This window comes from Ambystoma mexicanum, chromosome 7q (genome assembly GCF_040938575.1).
Source record: "Ambystoma mexicanum isolate Mex_15411 chromosome 7q, UKY_AmexF1_1, whole genome shotgun sequence".
NCBI classification, from domain to species: Eukaryota; Metazoa; Chordata; class Amphibia; order Caudata; family Ambystomatidae; genus Ambystoma; species Ambystoma mexicanum.
In genome coordinates this window covers 675416943-675435198 of record NC_090941.1, presented here as the reverse complement: position 1 = coordinate 675435198, position 18256 = coordinate 675416943, and the positions used below count along the sequence as shown (strand labels likewise).

Sequence of the window (18256 nt, the reverse complement as noted above, 5' to 3'; positions counted from 1 at the left end):
CTAGTTGGTTTAGGGGAGGCGGTGTTGTGAGGAATTCTATGATTTTTTTTTTTTTTACTTTGCTCTTTTCTGTTTTCCTTCCACCTATTTGTTTTTTGTTTGTATTTGCTGAAGCAGGAATAATTTTGTTTGTTTCCCCCCTTTTGTTTATTAGGTTTAAACACTTAAAATACTTGAGCCTGGATAGGTTGAGAGTCTACAGTGATTATTGGGGTGTCAACGTTCGATGGAATGATGAAAGGATCATTATTTGATTCGGTTCTCTGTGTTTCTTGCGTAGTTCGGTCTATTTGAAATTCCTCATGTATTTCCTGCGGGTTGCAGTTGGAGATATCTATAAATTCCATTGTATTCAGCACACAACTTGTATTTTTGGTATTTATGTTGTTTGAATTAAGCATTTGATTCGCAAGCCAATCCATTTTGTTCAAGAGATCAAGAGTAGCTGTATTAACAACCAGTTTATTATTCACAATTTAATATACTTTCGTTAATATGTGTAGTCCATTGCTGACAGCATGCAAGGTCATATCCAGCGATATTGAATGTTGGTGGTTGAATCCAAATGATGGCCTTGGGGCTGGTGTAGCAAAAGACACCACAGTGGTATTTGAAGATGCTGAGGATGCATTAGGGGAGGCTGGGTAGAGTATAGGTGAATTTGATAAGTGAGTTGCAGCTTGCAAGCTTAGGTCTAACTGTGTTTCCGGTACCAATTCAGGGAATTTATTTGGACTCAAGAGGTCCTGATTTGCATGCATGTTATCTTTTCTTAGGAAATCCTCGTCTTGTTTACATACTACCATTTGTTATTGTAATTTGTTTGCATTGTTGTTCCTTATCGCACTGTTTTGAACTGCTTGGGAGTATAGAATAGAATAGTTACTGCTCGAGTTGATATTTGTTTGTGCTTTACAGACAAAATCAGTTCCAGATGGTAGGGTCCCAATCAGGTTTTGGGGGTGAAGAGGTACTTCATTTGTAGTTATGCCGAGCTGAGATGGTTGTGCAAGTAAGTCCGCATCGGTATTATGTTCTGAAGATTGCTTGATACATTGTAGTGCAGAAACTGGTGTCTGGCACGGGAGAATCTTCATAGGTTTCACAGGGCTCGTGGGTTCGACTGCGCCCAGTGATTCATTTGACAGAAAGTTCTTATGTCAATGCTTATCGATTTAGAACGTTTTGGTTGGATATCTAACATCGCACAATACTTACGTGAAATAGGTAGTGCTGCCCTCTTGACTTTTTGATTTGACAGACCGATCGTATTTTGTGTTAATTCACTAGCTTCACTTGGCATTGCCGATTTTAAGGTGTAAAGTGACATATTTAGCACAAGGTTAGGTTTGAATGATAGAATGGATTAATGCGAAATGATAGTTCGAAAAGGATGTACGTGGGAGTGACGGCGAGTTGAAAGGCTGATCAGCTGTACAGCTGAACAGCACTCACTCATGCAATCCCACGTTGCGCGCGGGTCCCGGGTCTTATAGTGTCACAAATAAAGGGGCGTAGCTTAGATTGCCGCTATTAGGAAACAAATTATTGTTTGCTTGACATTGTAAGTACAGGCAATATAGTAGAGCTAATGGATAATATAAGTATGTCCTACCAGTTTTTGTGAGAGGAAAAGTAAATTCAGCTCTTTAGAGCCGGTCCTGGCAGTTAATGAAACGGAACTCCAGGAGTCAGCACGAGGTAGGAGAGTGTCCCAGCACAAATCAGTCATTAATAACATTGAGAATATGCTGAAGGCAAATATTATCGAGAACTCTTCAAGCTCATGGTCCTCCCCGATCATGTTGGTAACTAAACCAGACTAGTCTTGGAGATTTTGCTTAGATTTTAGGCAAGTAAATGCCATCTCTGCCTTTGATGCATATCCTATGCCAAGCATCGATGTTAAGATGGATTTCTGAACTCTGACATGGTGGGCAGAGGTTCAGAAGGCCAGCCTAGTTTCTTAGAACAGGGTACCCTTCTGGACAAACCAGACCAATCAAGGTAGCATTGGCTGAGGTCAAGACTTGGTCTCAGGAGGGGGAGGGTGATTGAAAGTCCACAATGAGCACACACAGCAAACACCATCACAAATTACTCTGTCAGGTGCATATATCAAAATACATATACATTTATTAAAGGCCTTTTAACGCGAACACAAGATGAAATAACAGCAATATTAACAATACTAACAACACTATACTAGGAAACATATATACAGTAACTATTAGTCTAAAGTAGTATCCAACAAGTAGAGATTTACAACCTGAAACAGAAGGGGGTCAGACAGTGCAAATATACTTTAGGCAGTCCAACAACTGAAACGCTAACTAATAGACAGTCCAATCCCTATGAAGTGTGGAGCCTTGTGTTCAAAAGGAGGTTCAGTGCAGGAGCACTCAATTGTGCGGTTAAGTACAAAATGTGTTTCTGCAAGGGCCTGTACTGACTCTGGAAGGTGGGCGAGGTGATGAAGATCCACTATTCAAGGAGGGTGTCCACAAGAGGGCAGAGCGATTTCCATGAATCGGGAATAGGATGGTAGCACAGGCTACACTAACAAAGGTGGATAGAATGCAGGCAAAGCCACCATTGTATAGAAACTGGACATCGTTATCATTAATTTAGTAAGCCAGGCCCCATGGTGCAGCAAGAATAAGCAGAATCCTGGAGCTGCAATGCGAGGTTGTCTGGCCCGGAGTCAATACTGAAGCAGCCATGGTCAACTATCTATTCTGGAAAACAGTGAACGTGCAAAGATGAATCATCCCTTATTAAGGTGCAAAGAAAGAATACCAAAAGTGAGGGCAAGTTTAATTCATTCAAGGCATTTAAAACCTGCAAAATTGACCAAATCGTGGTCTCCTGTCACATGAGCCAAAGATGAAAATAGAGTTTGAACTTGAGTCCTAGATCACGATAGCGAGTGCCTTCACTCCTGTGTATTCTCAGTGACAAGGATAGTTTGAAAGGCCAAGTTCAAAGAGAATCTTCATGGCAGAAGGCATGGGTGATGAGAGATGTTGGGCTAATTGAGTGGAGAGAGTGTCAGGCCCCATCTCCTTGCACCTGGGTCTGCGCTTACGTGCTTCTCAGTGAACCGAATGTTCTAGACAGGCACAAGCATGCCAACCAATTGTAGTGGTCCATACAACGAAGGAGCTTATAGTTTGAAAACCATTGAGAAACTGTGTATCTAATGTTTCTGAAGATTACATGTTTTAGAGGTAGGCATATGTTGGCCACCTGATAGTGGGCAGACAATCACAATCCTAGTTCCTGCAGATAATATACTAAGATGTTCCCCTTAAGCCAATTCCGATCCCTAGTATCTTTTTATTTGCCACATAGCATGACGTCACCTCTGATGTATTTTGTAATCTAAAATATATGATTTATGTGAAGATTGCTGAGAGAAATCGAGGGTAGGTCCGTTGATGTTCGTTGTAACTCCCCGTTTTAGATAATTGTTAATAAAACAGTACTTTGCCATCTTCCTGAGTTGGTTCAGTTATTTGGACTCCGAGTTATTCTGTGTAAACCCATCCATTGCATGCACATTCGTAAAGGGCCCTAAGCTCAGGGGCACAGCAGCAAGGACCCACAAAGCTTGTCATCACAACATGGCGACACGGGTACCGCATAGGCTCGGGTTCAGGCAAACTCTCCTAATTCCAGACGTAGGAATGCTAGGTGAATGAAACTCGGCCTGAGAGTGCCTTCAAATAAGAGCTTACGGTTCCCAGAGTTTCAAGTCGGAACTCAAGAGGGCGGTGGTTCCAAGGCAAAGGTCCCGTACGAGCTGGACAGTTCACTGGGCAGTCTATGAAGACTTCCGAAGAGGCTCCTTTGCAGGTTAAGCAGGAGGTGCCAAAAGTAGTTAGTCCCTCTACTCCAATGGGTCAAAGTGCCCTTGCAGGCCTTCTGTGATCGAGGAGGAACAGGGGCTCCAATGGTACAACAGCGTGGTCAGGGTGCAAAACCTTCCAGCGGGTCACCAGCGGTTCCATGAATCTGCTTCTTCAGTTCATGTTCGGTTCAGCTCCTTTACTAAATTTGGTGTGAACTCAGAAGATCGACCTGGAATAGTTCTAGAGTGCCTTCTCTTATCCAGAATCTCCTTCTCGCCAAAATGAAGAGACATCAATAGGAGATCTGCTCTCATTCAACCATTCCAGACGTGGACCAATCATGGACCACGGTGGTCCCAGTCATCCCAGCACAGCTGGAATCCTGGCACCCAGGATGTGTACTGGAACTAGATCGCTCCAGCCCACATCCTGGGCGTACACACACAAGGCAGGCAGAAGCCTGTGAAAGCTTCGGTTTGCGCAGGGCTCTGCATGACCAAATAAGGAATTTCCTGGGTCTGCTCGACCTGGGGAAGGCAAAGGGACAAAATGGCCAAAGGACAGAACAAAGGACCTCTGTTACACTCCGACACAGCTCAGGGCTCCTTCTGCATCCTTGTTGCAACATAATAAGGGCAGGTCCACTATCGGGTCCACCAGGAGATATTTAGCACTTCACCATGGTCTACGGCATGTTGCGGCGTCGTTTTTGTCTCACTGGCGGCTGCTCTGGAGAAAGCTGCAGCATCTCACACTGAACTACATCTCCCGTGGTTGGTTCCTGGCACCCGTATGTAGTTCATGGAATACAGACAGGGGAGCCTCATATTCGCATATGCCTGCCTCCTCATTGATTTATTCAATGGTAGCCCGCAGAACGCTGCTTCCGTTTGTAGTTGCTAATTGGCTTTCTATTGACTTCCGTGTCAACACCACTGCTGTTTATCTCACGTGTACTGACCCTTTTTGCCTCGCCCGGATTGCCCGATTCATTATCCTTTGACCGCTGACCAGTGATCTGTGTGACGAACCTGCAAATTCCAACGGTCTGCCTCAGATTACCTTTGCCTTCCAGTGTACCAAACCTCTGCTAATGCTTACGGACTGCCCCTTAATTACGATCCTGCATACCATTGCCCTTGTGTGTAACAAACCTCTGCAAACGCTTACAGACTGCGTTGGCATACTGCTCCCCGCGACACTCTCTCTCTCTCTCTCTCTCTCTCTCTCTCTCTCTCTCTCTCTCTCTCTCTCTATCTTTCTCTCTGGAAGCTCTGCTTACGAGAGACACCGTACTCAGCAGCATCCGCTCGTGCCCTAAGGGCAGAAACACTTCCTCCACAAGAGCGGTAAATGAATTCCATACGCCATGTACCTCAGTCTTCTCTGGAACGTATCTCTTCTGCTGTGACTTTGGGAACTGAGTCCTCATCACTGCCACACTTTCCCATCCTGTTTTCTGACTGTGTTGAATCCAATCCATATCCTGGACTATACCCTTCTTAGTGCATGCAGGGACACTTTGCTGGGAAGTGCACCAACCCGTCTCTAGTGCGCTTCTCGTGCCGCCGGGTATAAGTTACCTTACTAACCTTCTGGTTTATTATTTTATACTTTCGTTGTTTCCCATCCTGGATATTCAGTCACCCAAGTTCCCAAACAGTGGTAAGAACCGTGCATTTCCCTCTCATCATTAAGGTCATCATTGGGGAGAATAGTGTTTAATAACTTTCTGTACTCCTAGGTGGTATCCAGTGCCTGTTACATCTGGATAGAGGGGAAATAATAAAGGTATCATTACTGTTAGTTGTTAGTCAAGGGGAGGAAACACTATTTCTTTTTTGATACTTACTTCTTGTCCTTTCTTTTCAGCTGGGTTCGTGGCGGTGCGTTCTCCCCGCTCTTTTATGCGATTGGTCCCTCTGTCTGCTATATTTCCAGCAGAGGGTCATATCGCAGAAAAGATCTTCGTCACTCATAGAGAGGAGGCTTGGTTGGAGGCTCCAACCCGGCTCTTCAAGCAACTATCCGAACCATCCAGGCATCCTGTCTTTGGGTACTCTCCGTCCGGTCAGTAACAACCTCGTGGCATATCTATTTTAGGCACTAGCCACTGGCCTGGGCCAAACACTGCACATGTGGTTTGGGCCATTGAAAACGAGTCAAAAATGCTTTAAAAGTAACTGCCACCACCAGCTCTGTCTTGGACACACTTGTACATTTGTACATTCACCAAAAATCCTTAGAGGGTGTCTAGGGCCATACAAATGAAAAAGAGACCCCTGCACACTGTACTGGAAGGTACATTGTGCACTGATAAAATGTTGCCAGGAAATGGCAGCAAAGTGAAAGACTAAGAGAAACCAAGTCTCTCAGTACTGACAGTCTGAAGAGCATGTCAGTTTCCCCTTAACAAGATGAGCAAAAGCCCAGCGGAGTACAGCAGAAGGATGGGCTCCACTAGTAAAAGTCAGGCTAGGGTCGACAGATAAAGCAAAAAGTTGGGGGGTTCACAACTGGAGGGAAAATTACCCATAGATGGAAATCTTTTCTAACAATCGATGACTTGAAAGATAAACTGGGAAATGCAGTGTTCGTGTCTACTCTAGATGTAACTAAAGGGTATTGGCAGGTCCCTGTACACAGACGGGATAAGGAAAAAAAAAGCCTTTGCGACACCCACAGGGTTATTCCAATTTAAAGTTCTCCCTTTTGATCTGCATGGGGTCCCAGTGACTTTTCAATGACTTACAGACAGAATACTACAATTCTATTGCAATTTTTGGGGCCTACATTGACGTTATAGTTATCTACAGTAAAACGTGAGAGGACCACCTTTCCCATCTTTACACTATTATGAGAGCTCTCTGAGAGGAAGAATTGACTATTTTTGGGGCCTACATTGACGTTATAGTTATCTACAGTAAAACGTGAGAGGACCACCTTTCCCATCTTTACACTATTATGAGAGCTCTCTGAGAGGAAGAATCGACTGCCAACCCTAGGAAGTGTAAACTGGCTCAATCAGCCGTGAAATATCTGGGCTTCCTTGTGGGGAATGACCGTGTCCAGCCTCAGCAAGAAACGGTGAAAGCTGTTTTAGATGCCCCCACATCCAAGACCAAAAGAGATCTTAGAGCATTCTTGGCCTAGATTGGGTATTATCGCACTTTTATCTGAAAATGTTCAGACAAGACAAAACATCATGGTTGACTGATAAATTATGAAACGCAGAACCCCAGAAAATTCGTAGGACCGGTGAGGATGAGGTTTGTTATAACATCCTCAAACAAACATTGTGTCAGATCCCCATATTGAAAGTGGCAGACTTCTCAAAAGAGTTTGTTTTACAGACTGATGCTTCCTGACTGGATTATGAGTTGTACTGTCTCAAATACATGATGGCTTGTAACATTTTACAAGGCATACATTTGTTTAAAAAAAACTGATAAGCAGAGTTTGCTTATTAAACTTTTCTTGATTAGCAAACTCACCCATTTGATTAGCAATGTTGTACTAATATTTTTAATGTCACCAGATGTTATTTGGATCCAAAACATCAAATGAGCATCAATACAGCATGTTTGTGTACCGCTGAAGTAAGATTAGTGAGACGAATCATGCCTTGCAAATTCTTTAACATTCCAGTAATTTAGTTTACCTACTCAACCTAAAAGAAATGCACTCAATCCATACCAAGGAGTGATGAAAAATGTAAATGCGCTTTCTGTAAAATGGTGCATGTTACCACAAACCCACTTTGTTTGGCACACTGCTGCCACCCAGAAGCCAGGTGTGCAGTGAAACTTCTTTGACATGTACTGCAAAAAAAGTTAATGCTACATTTAAGTTTCAAACATCCCCCCCTGCAGATGGTACTTGCTCTTCATAAAATCTACTGGACTATGCAAGTGGGAGAGTGGACTTTGCAAGCTCTGGCTGAGTGTGTGTAAAGGTTAGCTGAATGAATGGACACAAATAAGTAGATTTGATGAAAAAGGCTCTGAGAACAGTTTGGCCAGCTCTTTCCCGCAGGTGCTGATATATAATGCAATCATAATCAGAACAGGTGAGCTCTGCAGGCTAACTACGGTGTGAGGTATTGCAGTAAATGTGTCGATGTACAATTTGGATAGACCTATTGATCATTCATTTGCATAAATATCTAGCTAGCCTTGTGTAATCATTATGTAAGAGGAAAGAAGGAGACTAAGCAGAGTAGATGGCATTGCAGTCAGCTAACTGGTTAAACTAGGTGCAATATTTTAGTTTGCTGCCATCTCACTTTCAGCATAACTGGTATAAAACCACTCATGCGTTGGCCACCAGTTGCAGAGATAAATGCAACCAGCAGGTCAGGTCCGAAACTAGATTTGCCATTACAAGCGGATGGCCGTGTGATAATGTACATTTTCCAAAGTGTTCCCTCATCAACGTGAGGCATCTCCACGCACCCCCAAAACAAAGAAAAGTTGATACAATGCGATTTAAGTTACACATACTGGTCTTTGCCAAAGGGAATATATATTTTCCAAAGAGGATATAGTTAGCTTAGTAAAAGTATCATCCAGATTACTTCTGGTTTTCAATTGTTTGAAAAAGAATCTTGCCTAGCACTCCCAAACAGGCGTTTGCACCCTAAGAGTGAAGGACATGAGTACTATTGCACTCTCTCTACATTAGCCCCATTGAACTTGCAGTGAACAGAGAAGAGGGTGGCGAGAGCCTTGAGAGCCAAATAGGAATTCAGGTGAGCAGTGCTTTAATTGAAAAGGGTACCTTAAATAGCTAATGGTGCTACACAAGTGTTAATTTAATTAGAAACCTACAGAATTGCATAACAAATTGCTATGCAACAATGCTTATTTTATGCCTCCTCCTATATTATTTACCAGTCGCAAACTATTTCCCAGAGAGAATAACTACTCTGTGTTAGAATTAGAAAACCTTGCCATCAAATGGGCGATCCTCCATCTCAGGTACTACTTATTGGCAAGGATATGTACCCTTATTACTGATAATTCTCCCTTAGTTTGGATATGTCAGAGGAAAGAATCTAACCCTCGAATTATGCGTTGGTTCCGGGACTTGCAACCATACTGTTTTACGATGGAACATCAAAAGGGAAGACTAGGGGAACGTTGACTTTCTTTCCCGGTACCCCTGTGAAACAGATCTGTCTGCACCACATTGGGGAAGGGTATGTGAAAAACCAGAGGGTGTTTCACTACCTAGACTCCGGGGATCCCTTACTCGGGTATCCAGGGCACGGCCATCGCCTTTGGATCCAGACCCTGGGGGTGGACAAGTGCGGGAGGATCACCTGGGTAAGGGGTCCTCAGGGAGTGGTGGAGGAACACCTGATGGCGAGACTTGGTATCCCCACTTTCCAAATACCTCTGTCCCATTCTATTTTATAGGCAATTCCAACTTTCCAGTCCCCCCTTTCCTACACAAACACTGAGCTGAGGAAGAGGAGGTCTGAGACTAAAAGGATTACCACCCATGCAATACACTAGACATGTCCAACTAATAAGATCAGGCAGGGTCAGTCACTTGATCTGAATAACATACACCTGGTACCTATTAGCTCTCCCCACATGGTTAAAATGTTGAACACTGTGACACACTTGGAGCAAGGCAATGCACGAGAAGGAGCAGTTCTTCCAGAGTAATGGCAAACCAGATGGGGCAGAGCGGCAGGCCGAGGGATGGAACCGAGGTACGCACAAACCTTGGACACCCTGCTGAGAGATTGTTACCTCCAAAGGGCCTTCAAGGTTGCGCAAGGAAGCCCAGCCAGAGAGAAGAGACAAACCTCTTTTGTGTTTTAAAAATGCCAGCCATCCTCCCGGGTGAACGGCAGAGTTGGGGAGGTTCAGCGACAGTTGTGGTATCAGCCTTGACTTTGGGATCAAAACTGCGAAAGACGAAAAAGAATTAACACAGCCAGTGAGTTGATGAAAGCAATGAAAGTCTGGTCTGTGTTAAATTAAAATTGACGGCAACAGTATATGATGAATGAAGGTTGCGCGTGTGCTGATAAGACGCTAGAGAGAGCAAAGCATTGTAAAGAACTGTACATTAAAAAGAAACAAAGTAGTAGAGTGGTCCGGCAAAAGAAGATTCCCCATTCGATCCCGGCAGAGGGAAACATGGATGTGATAGGAATCTTTGAACTTTGAAATAAATAAGTACTGTGCTCGAAACTACATTTACCAAGAGGCCTTGCTGTATGAGAGAAAAAGTGAGGTTTGAGGAAAGAAGGTCGAAGTGGTCATGCCGAGGTAAGAGCAAAAGCCTTGCAGTTTCAAAAGTCTTTGACAGTGGAAAGAAAGTGAAAGGAGGTTTGAGCCTGATCGAGGGAAGCCTATAAAGGTGTGATTGAAGCTTGGGGAAGCGAACCCCCACAAATTGTGATTGAAAGGTTTGAGCCCAGCGGACGGAAACCTGTACTGAATTGTGGTAACCAGAAGGAAACAAACTTTTGTTGAACTGTATTACAGGCTAAAAGGGTACCTGGGGTGGAGTGAGAGAAAGCAGAGAGGTCCAGCGGATAAACTAGTTACTTTGGGGAAGGCTAAGTGGGCCCTGGTCCACAAAATGAACTGCATCTTTGTGTCCGAATCTAGAGTGTGTTTGAAGGCCCAAGTGTGTCACCTTACCCCGTGCTACAAAACGTGGGGAGGGGAGTTTACTAGGTTTATTAGTATAGGCCATTTTATTTTGACTAAGGACTAACTAGGACTGTATTTTCTTTTTGTTTGATTGTCTTTTGTTTGATGGTCGAGAATACTCCCATCTTAGTTATAGGGCAAGATAGGAGTTTTCCAACACCTTTTAAACCATCAATAAAGGTTTTGAAACGTGCAGCTCTTGCATCAGTGTCTACCATGCCTCCCTCACCCACCCAAATTTGATTACACAAAAATGATATACTTGATGTGTGTCATTTATGAAGTCATCCAAACAAAAACCTCTTGAAGGGAGGTATTGGTTAGGGGAACATATGTACCTATAGTATACATAAGTATTAACTTCATTGGCTGCCCCTGATCTGGTGGGAACACCTCGAACTATGTCTAAATACGTATAATGTTGATTATAGCAGAACAAATGGCAGCGGGTTGGTCTATGCAACATTGTATAGCATGTTGTTACATAGACACTCGTTGGCATGCTTTCACAAACTTGGACTTTCGGCTCATTAGCAGCAAGTAAGCAAAAAAGAAACTCCGGTGCTGCAAGCAACATCAGACTGCTCCACACTTTCCCAATTATTCCATCATCTCTCATTGGTCAGGCCCCAAGCCAAGGCTTCTCCTTTGTGTTTGACTTTGAAGCCTGCTCTCTGGTCTGGGACATTCAAGGGAGTGTAAGCACATTATTATCTTTGTTTGGGCTTAATAATTAGCCCTCATTTTCAACTTCTCAATCACGTGTGAGGATACCACAAATGTATCCATCTCAACCTTCTATTTACTGCTATTCGATTTAATTGTGCCGTGTCATTACACTTCTCAGCCACTGGACACTTGTTCACTCCATTTTACATAGGCTTTCCCCATCTTTAATTGTCTAATATTTGGCTCTTGCAGAGGTTTTCTCCTTCGCATAATCTAAGAGAAATATGTTTTACGTACATGGCTTATCCTTTTGACTCCCCTTTTGCCTTACAATTATTCCTTGAAATAGCATGCTTTATCCCAAGCCAATAGACTCCTCACACAAGCTGTTTTTCCAGTGTCTCCTTACTCTGCAGCTCTGGTCTGTCTCAGAGGTAGCTTGATTGGTTTTAATACGAGTCTGACGTCCATCTTTCCATCATGGGCGCTTTAGCCATGTTATACTTTCCTCTGCAGCAAGTTTCTATATGTCATCTACCTTGTGTGTCTGCGTGTATACATTTAGTAATCAGCAGGTTACTTTATCTTCTTTGCATGCATACGATTTCTTCATATTCGATTGCATTTTTCTCTTGTTACTTCAGTTACATCTTTATTCTTTGCATATTTGCATATCATTTCAGTGAGTCTCAGTATCTGTCCTCTATGACATCATAGAGCTTTAAGTGAAATCTGACAAGAGCAGAGTGATGTCATAGAGGAGCAATATTGAGATACTGTGCAGACATCCTTCCACCCGAAGGTACATTTCATACGGTTGTCTGAGTGCATATCTTCTCTCATACACTCGATGAAGTATTGGGATGATGGTGTCGCACACAGGGCTCTTCTCCTACTGTTCCAGTATGACGGAGGTGAGGGAGGCGTGAGCTAGGTATAACATGTCCACTGGCTCCTCTACAACATTTCTTTGTACTCTGTTATTTTGTTTATAGTGTGAGGGTCAAGATAGGGCGTTTGGACACACGGATGTTTTTCCAGTTACTGACATCCTGACATAGACAGATCCTTAGTTTTTGGTTTCTAGGTAGGGAAGATCCTCTTTAAAATAGGGCCACAGAGGCGTTTTCCCAACCCATTTTTCTTTAATAAATGTCTTTAGCCATTGGCATGACAACTTTGTGTCCGGCAGAATGCCCAGAGTTAAGCAGTCTTTGGAACAGGGGTGCATATCTTAAATGTGGACCCTCTGCTGAAGATATTTGGCTGTCACCGCAGCTGTCAAGAGGGCACCTGTGACCTCCGACACTTCTCTGTGCCACTGGTAGAGAAGGCTCTGCAATCAGGATACTGACTACACACTAGGCTTTTAGCATGGAGCCTATTAAAGGAGAATCTGGTCAGCAGATTTCCCTTTCAGAGATGAAATTACCTGCATCATTTTGTTATTTAATAAAAAATAAAAAAAAAAGCCAGAACTGCTACACCCTTGCCAGGTGACAATTCCTCACAGAAGAACAACAGAAAAAACTAAAAAAAGAAAACATTAAAAAGATGCACTCAAAGCGTGTCTAATTTTCATAATGCACTTAAGCAAATACAATCCACATGCACACACCACTTCCATTCATCTGATTTACCAAAAAGCAAATATTGGAAAATTTGGTAAAATACCTGTTCCAAGCACTTCAAAAACATCCTGCACTAGTTCTCAGAGAATCATAACAAAGCTTTACAAGAATAGAAAACTAACTTTTCAGACAAATGTGATTAAACTTTTCACCCATTTGCAAGCATCCTGGAATATCCAAATCAAGCAAACAGAATCCTAAACCGTGTTAAGACCAGTATGTATAATGACGGGAGATGTATGTGTTGCCTTGGTGACAGAATCAGTGTGGCAGTGGAATTATTCACAAAAGGAAAGCAGCACTTTACCTCACTTTAGATGAGTAATTTACACATCAGTAAAATGCTCCCAATCCACAAACGGAAGCAGAACTTCCACTACTTTATGGGGCCTCGTACATCGGGATAAAGAGGCATATTTTGCTTTTTTCCCTCTGAATCAGATACATTTTAGACATTTGTAACCTGCACCTATAAAGTGGTTATAGGTTCTGGTTGTTCTTTCCGAATTGGACCCTGCCTATGTGAACTGTTGAGTACCGAGTCATCTTATTAGTTCTGAATGTTTACCTGCTCTCTGCTGCACACCAATTTGTATCTGCTTTTGTGAGGGTGGAATCCGTTCCTTGAGGAAAATCAACCTCTCTCCTTGGCATGAGTAAGGAGTAAGGAGCTGCTTTTTGTTCTCCTGCAGATAGAATGATCTAGTCACAACTTAGGCTCTTCTGCACACTGGACTGGTTAAGAATTTTTCTGCACCCTTAAATCCATTGAAATATGGGGATTGTACAATTAAACTCACAATTCAGTCCGCATTCCTGTTTCCCCTCAAAGTTTCGGCTCTACCAGAAGTACTTACCAGCAATGTTTAATGATAATTGCTTCACAACGCCAAGTGCAGGACAAATGTGGTACACATATTTGAAATTTGTTTCCGTCTTGCGTCTCATATAAGTTACAAGTAAGTCATTGAAATTTGAAGGAGTTCTCTTTTGGAGCATGCTACCTCTTCCTAAAAGGGAAGCTGATCCACTTTCAAATGAAAAACACTTCGGCCACTGGACTAGTCTTGGTTGACACTGTTGTCAAAGTTAAGACATTAAAGCATCATGGAGTAAAGTTGGAGATGGGTTGGGTTGGAGAAAAGTCTGGTCAGTGTTGGGTAAGACATATAAATGGGTACAAGTAAATTGTCATTTATGTTGCTCATATTGAAATGTATTAAGCAACAACTATGTTGTCGTCTGCAAAATTCAAACAATCTGGTGATGCCCCTTACCAATCCGGATATGAACAAGTGTTTATTTTTCATTTCGCACAGAAAAAGGCCTGAAAATGTTTTGTGCAGAAGTGCCTACTTGGGAGGACTAAGCATACATGAAACCTGAAACAGTTCTGCTTGCTTTCTAGACATTAAATACATACACAGATTGTTCCCATCATCCACATGGAAAATTAACAGAGTGAGAAAAGTTTCAGCACCCAACCAAGATGCATGGCAAACTATTAGCAAAGTATTTCCCAAAATAGGAACAATATAAATAAAATACAGAATATGGTCATTGATCCTACATATTAAAAAAAAATGTCTCTCAGAAATATATGTCTGACTCCTACTGAAGCATTCCAAATGAACTTCTAGATGACTTATTTTTACACATATTTTTTGAGAAAAACAAACATTTCATTCAGTATAAAGCGTTATTCATAATGAAGCATTATTCTCGAATAAATAGGCCTTATGGATGTTTGCCTAATAATGAACGCAAAATGTTACACAAAGATTTACCAATAAAACATACAATTTTGAGTTACATGTCCACAAAAGTCTTCAACTAAATTGATTGCACATGTGCCAAAGAGAGTGGCCTAAAATCTACATTGCTGTTAATATCTAATACGCTGTAGAAGGCTTCCATCAGAATATGAGACACTAAAAAAGTAATTTAGCATTACATGAAAGGTCTGTAGCGTGGCAAGTCAAAACGGACAGCACTATCTTATTTCATTTGTAGTGTTTTACACAGAATGCAGAAGAATATGCTGCACTATCCTAATAAACCTCGATACTGATGGAGGATAGATAGATAGATAGATAGATAGATAGATAGATAGATAGATAGATAGATAGATCGGGATAAAAGCAGTGGCATTATGGAGGGCATGCCCGGCTCCCTAGTCTTTGGATTTTGTTAACATTTTGCACAGTGGGGTGGACATGAAGAGCCGTCACTAGAGCCTGTGACTTTGTGTGGTGTTAGTAGGATGTCCACAGCAACAGTATCATTCTCACAGATTTTGTCCTTTGTATTTTCTTTTTTTTTTCAACCATTCCAATGGTCCTTAAACTGCTAAGTGTGGGAAACGATGAGGAAAGTAATCCGGAGAGCAAAGATAATTCGCTGCTTATACATTTATAAGAAGGTGTACTGTAATACTTTAGAAAGGCTTACCTGCAATAAGGCAATGAAGAGGAAGAAAGCGTTGGCGGCTTTTCTGATCTGCTCATACAGGAATCGAGGTAGAAATGTTAGGACGCTGTACTTGGCTGTGCTGTGGGTTCAAAAGAAGATTTTTAAGCATACTATTTATCTATCTATGCACACACATAATGCAATCATGTTTGTTTATTTTAAACAGCAAGCATACATCAGAAATCAAACACTACAAACGTAAGACCAGTTCAGTCATGATGCACACGATATTGCTTTTTCTGGAAACACATAGAATAAATGTCACCCCTTGCAATGAGACGTTTGCCGTGTTCACTGAACTCCAAGAGTTGTGTGGTAGCAAGCATTTCAATTATTTTGGCCAAGAATGGAATGTTAGAAATAGAACAATCAAATGTGGTCATTTTCTTAGGGTTACTATAGAGTTTATTTTAGCAAAGAAAATGCACATTTGACTGCTTCATGGACTATACCTCTGCACAGGGAGGTATTGAATATGTCTGTTATAGGCTGGGCTGGTGTAAGGATTGGCCTTTTTATTAGCCTTGTTGGGCATGGTTAACGTTCGGCATAGGAAGCCTTAATTTTCCAATTCGCTGATATGATCAGAAGAGGCGTTGGGTTCTGCAATGAGCAGCTGCCAGAATAACAAGCTATGGGACTCTGTTCAGTCTTGTTTTTTGATTAACTACTTTTTCACTTAAATCAGATGCAAGTTTGTTAGCCAATTAGGCTGATAATTGTGGTGGTTTACCGACTTGTTACAGGTTACTAAGCTGTGAATCGATGCATTTTCAGCCAAAGGATACTTTATGAAACGAGCATTCCTTCTTCTTTAAATTATTTGATGGTATACACTATTCCTGACTAAACAGAATGTAGACCAAATCCAGCTGAGGTTTCTCATCTCACTTTTCATTGTAGCCAGTCCCTGATCATACCCTATTTTACAGCTTTTAAGCAGGGGGTTGAGGCCTCTATAGCAGCAAATATAAAGCGATCTAAGGATCTTATGATCTCGTCATCTAGCGCTCAGAACAGCTCCCTTTGGCCACTTCCTTATGCCCTCGGCTGCATGGGCTTATCCAAGCCTTGGCTCTCTCATACTAAGCTTGGCTACTCCCAGTGACCATCTGCAACCTCCACAAATTAATCAGTAGCTGATCAACAATTGAGATAATTACGATGTTAACGGTGTAACAAACCATCACCTTAATTGCGATATGGGACCATATGCATGTTTGAAATCATTTGTATGGAAAATTCACACAAAACAAAGGCAATCAAAGTGTTTGATGCTGGCTGCTACTTTGATCATGTTTTTGGCTTGTCAAAATGGCTGTATGTTGAGTATGTATGCCCCATAGCTGGCTAATCTGTGCTGTCATTTGCCAGCTATACAAATAGAGGGGATATGTGGTCTGTGTGTTCCTGATTAGCTCAATACCAAAAGAATCTCCTCCCCAGGCCAAGTAGTGGTACACTCTACAAACATGCCGATGTGACATTGTTAAAATAAATGGAACCCAAAAGTGTTCCACTAAAGTAAAATGAGCCGAAAAACTGCACTGCTGCTATCAAGTATGGTGCATATGGGCAAACTGTACGGAGATATATCGCACAAATAACGCAAAGAGATAGGTGTTGCCTGATTTAATGATAACACTGACCAAAGACATGGAGGCTTCCTCAATTTAAGGTAATAGGCGCTGAAAGAATGCTTCACTTCAGCTATGATTCTTGCTTCCGTTACCACAAAAAGAGTACACCTACAGGAGGCAGCTACTTGCTACCATGAGAGACACACCCAACAGATGGCGCAGAGTTTGCTACACACCAGGAATATGTTTAACTGTGTTAAACCCACAACTAGAAGTACTGAAAATATTAGCTAAGCGATACTAGCTGCAGTCATTAAAGTGGTGCTTTGTCACATTCTAACAATGCGCTGAAAGCTAAAGAAAACCAGTGCAGTTTTAACTAGGATTATACTAATGAAGACAACACCAGCCTATGTGTTTGTCATTTTATAAACTAAAATGTTGGCATGTGTTCAAAATGTAGCCTCACAGTTCCATTTTATTGGCAGTGTTTTAATTGCAAATGTTTTTTTTTATTTAGAACATGTTTAACACAAAGGAATGAAGTAATTGAAATCTTATTTGAATGGCTTGCGCTTTGTCTTTACAATAGAAGTTAGTAAGTCCTCTATGCATATAAAATCATATAGTGTTTTGAATTAGATTAGACAATGTTGGCAAGTTCATAATGAAATCTCTGACAAACTCATTTCTTCACTCTAGCCCTGCATACATGACCACATTTGGGGGAGGTTAATATTTCCCAGGAGATTTGGGGCTGGACCAATAGGAGTAGGAAGATGTCCGCTCTCATGAAAACCCATTCGGCTCACCGACGAACAAAAGGCCCTGTGTAACAGACCCTCCTAGTTAATGAGCACCCCCCACCCCCGCCCACCATTGTGAAATAATTTCCAGAGAAGATATTCTAATAAATATACCTTAAGATTCCATAAAGCTTTAGAGGAGGTCCCAAATATAACCTGCACTCCAGTCGCCCATTTTGAAGTACCAGGAAACTTCACACTGAGGTATGTGATGTATGATGAGCAATTAAACCAGCAGAGATCCGCACTAGGGCTCTGCCCAGTGCCCATCAGAAGAGCAATACCTATTGAAGTGCCCATAACCAGACAACCACGGGCAGTAAGGTATCCATTGAGACAACCATACCTGCAAAGGACACGAAAAGAAGATTGCTTAAACACTGTCCCAGAAGAAACTGAAAAGGCCTTAATTGAAGAAGAATGGTGATGACACAAGGGCCCGGACAGATGAACGAAACGTCAACCAAAAGATGACACACAAAGACGAAATGTTATGAAAAAGGATGTAATGAACTTAGAAGGAGAGGCGATGTTGAACCAGATAGAAATTTAAACTAACGCAGGATG

General features: G+C 42.0%; 1 protein-coding gene across 3 annotated transcripts in view; it reads right to left on the bottom strand.

Annotated features, from left to right (window-relative positions):
- The window catches only part of ATP8A2 (ATPase phospholipid transporting 8A2), a 3773191-nt gene that overhangs the window by 2671512 nt on the left and 1083423 nt on the right, over window positions 1-18256 (bottom strand). For all 3 annotated transcript variants that reach the window (XR_011284127.1, XM_069639892.1, XM_069639893.1), the window contains exon 3: window positions 15283-15382. Coding sequence is in view for 2 of the 3 variants with exons in the window: in XM_069639892.1 (XP_069495993.1) it covers window positions 15283-15382 (100 nt within the window). In the remaining variant the exon portion in view is untranslated. The remainder of the gene's footprint in view (window positions 1-15282; window positions 15383-18256) is intronic.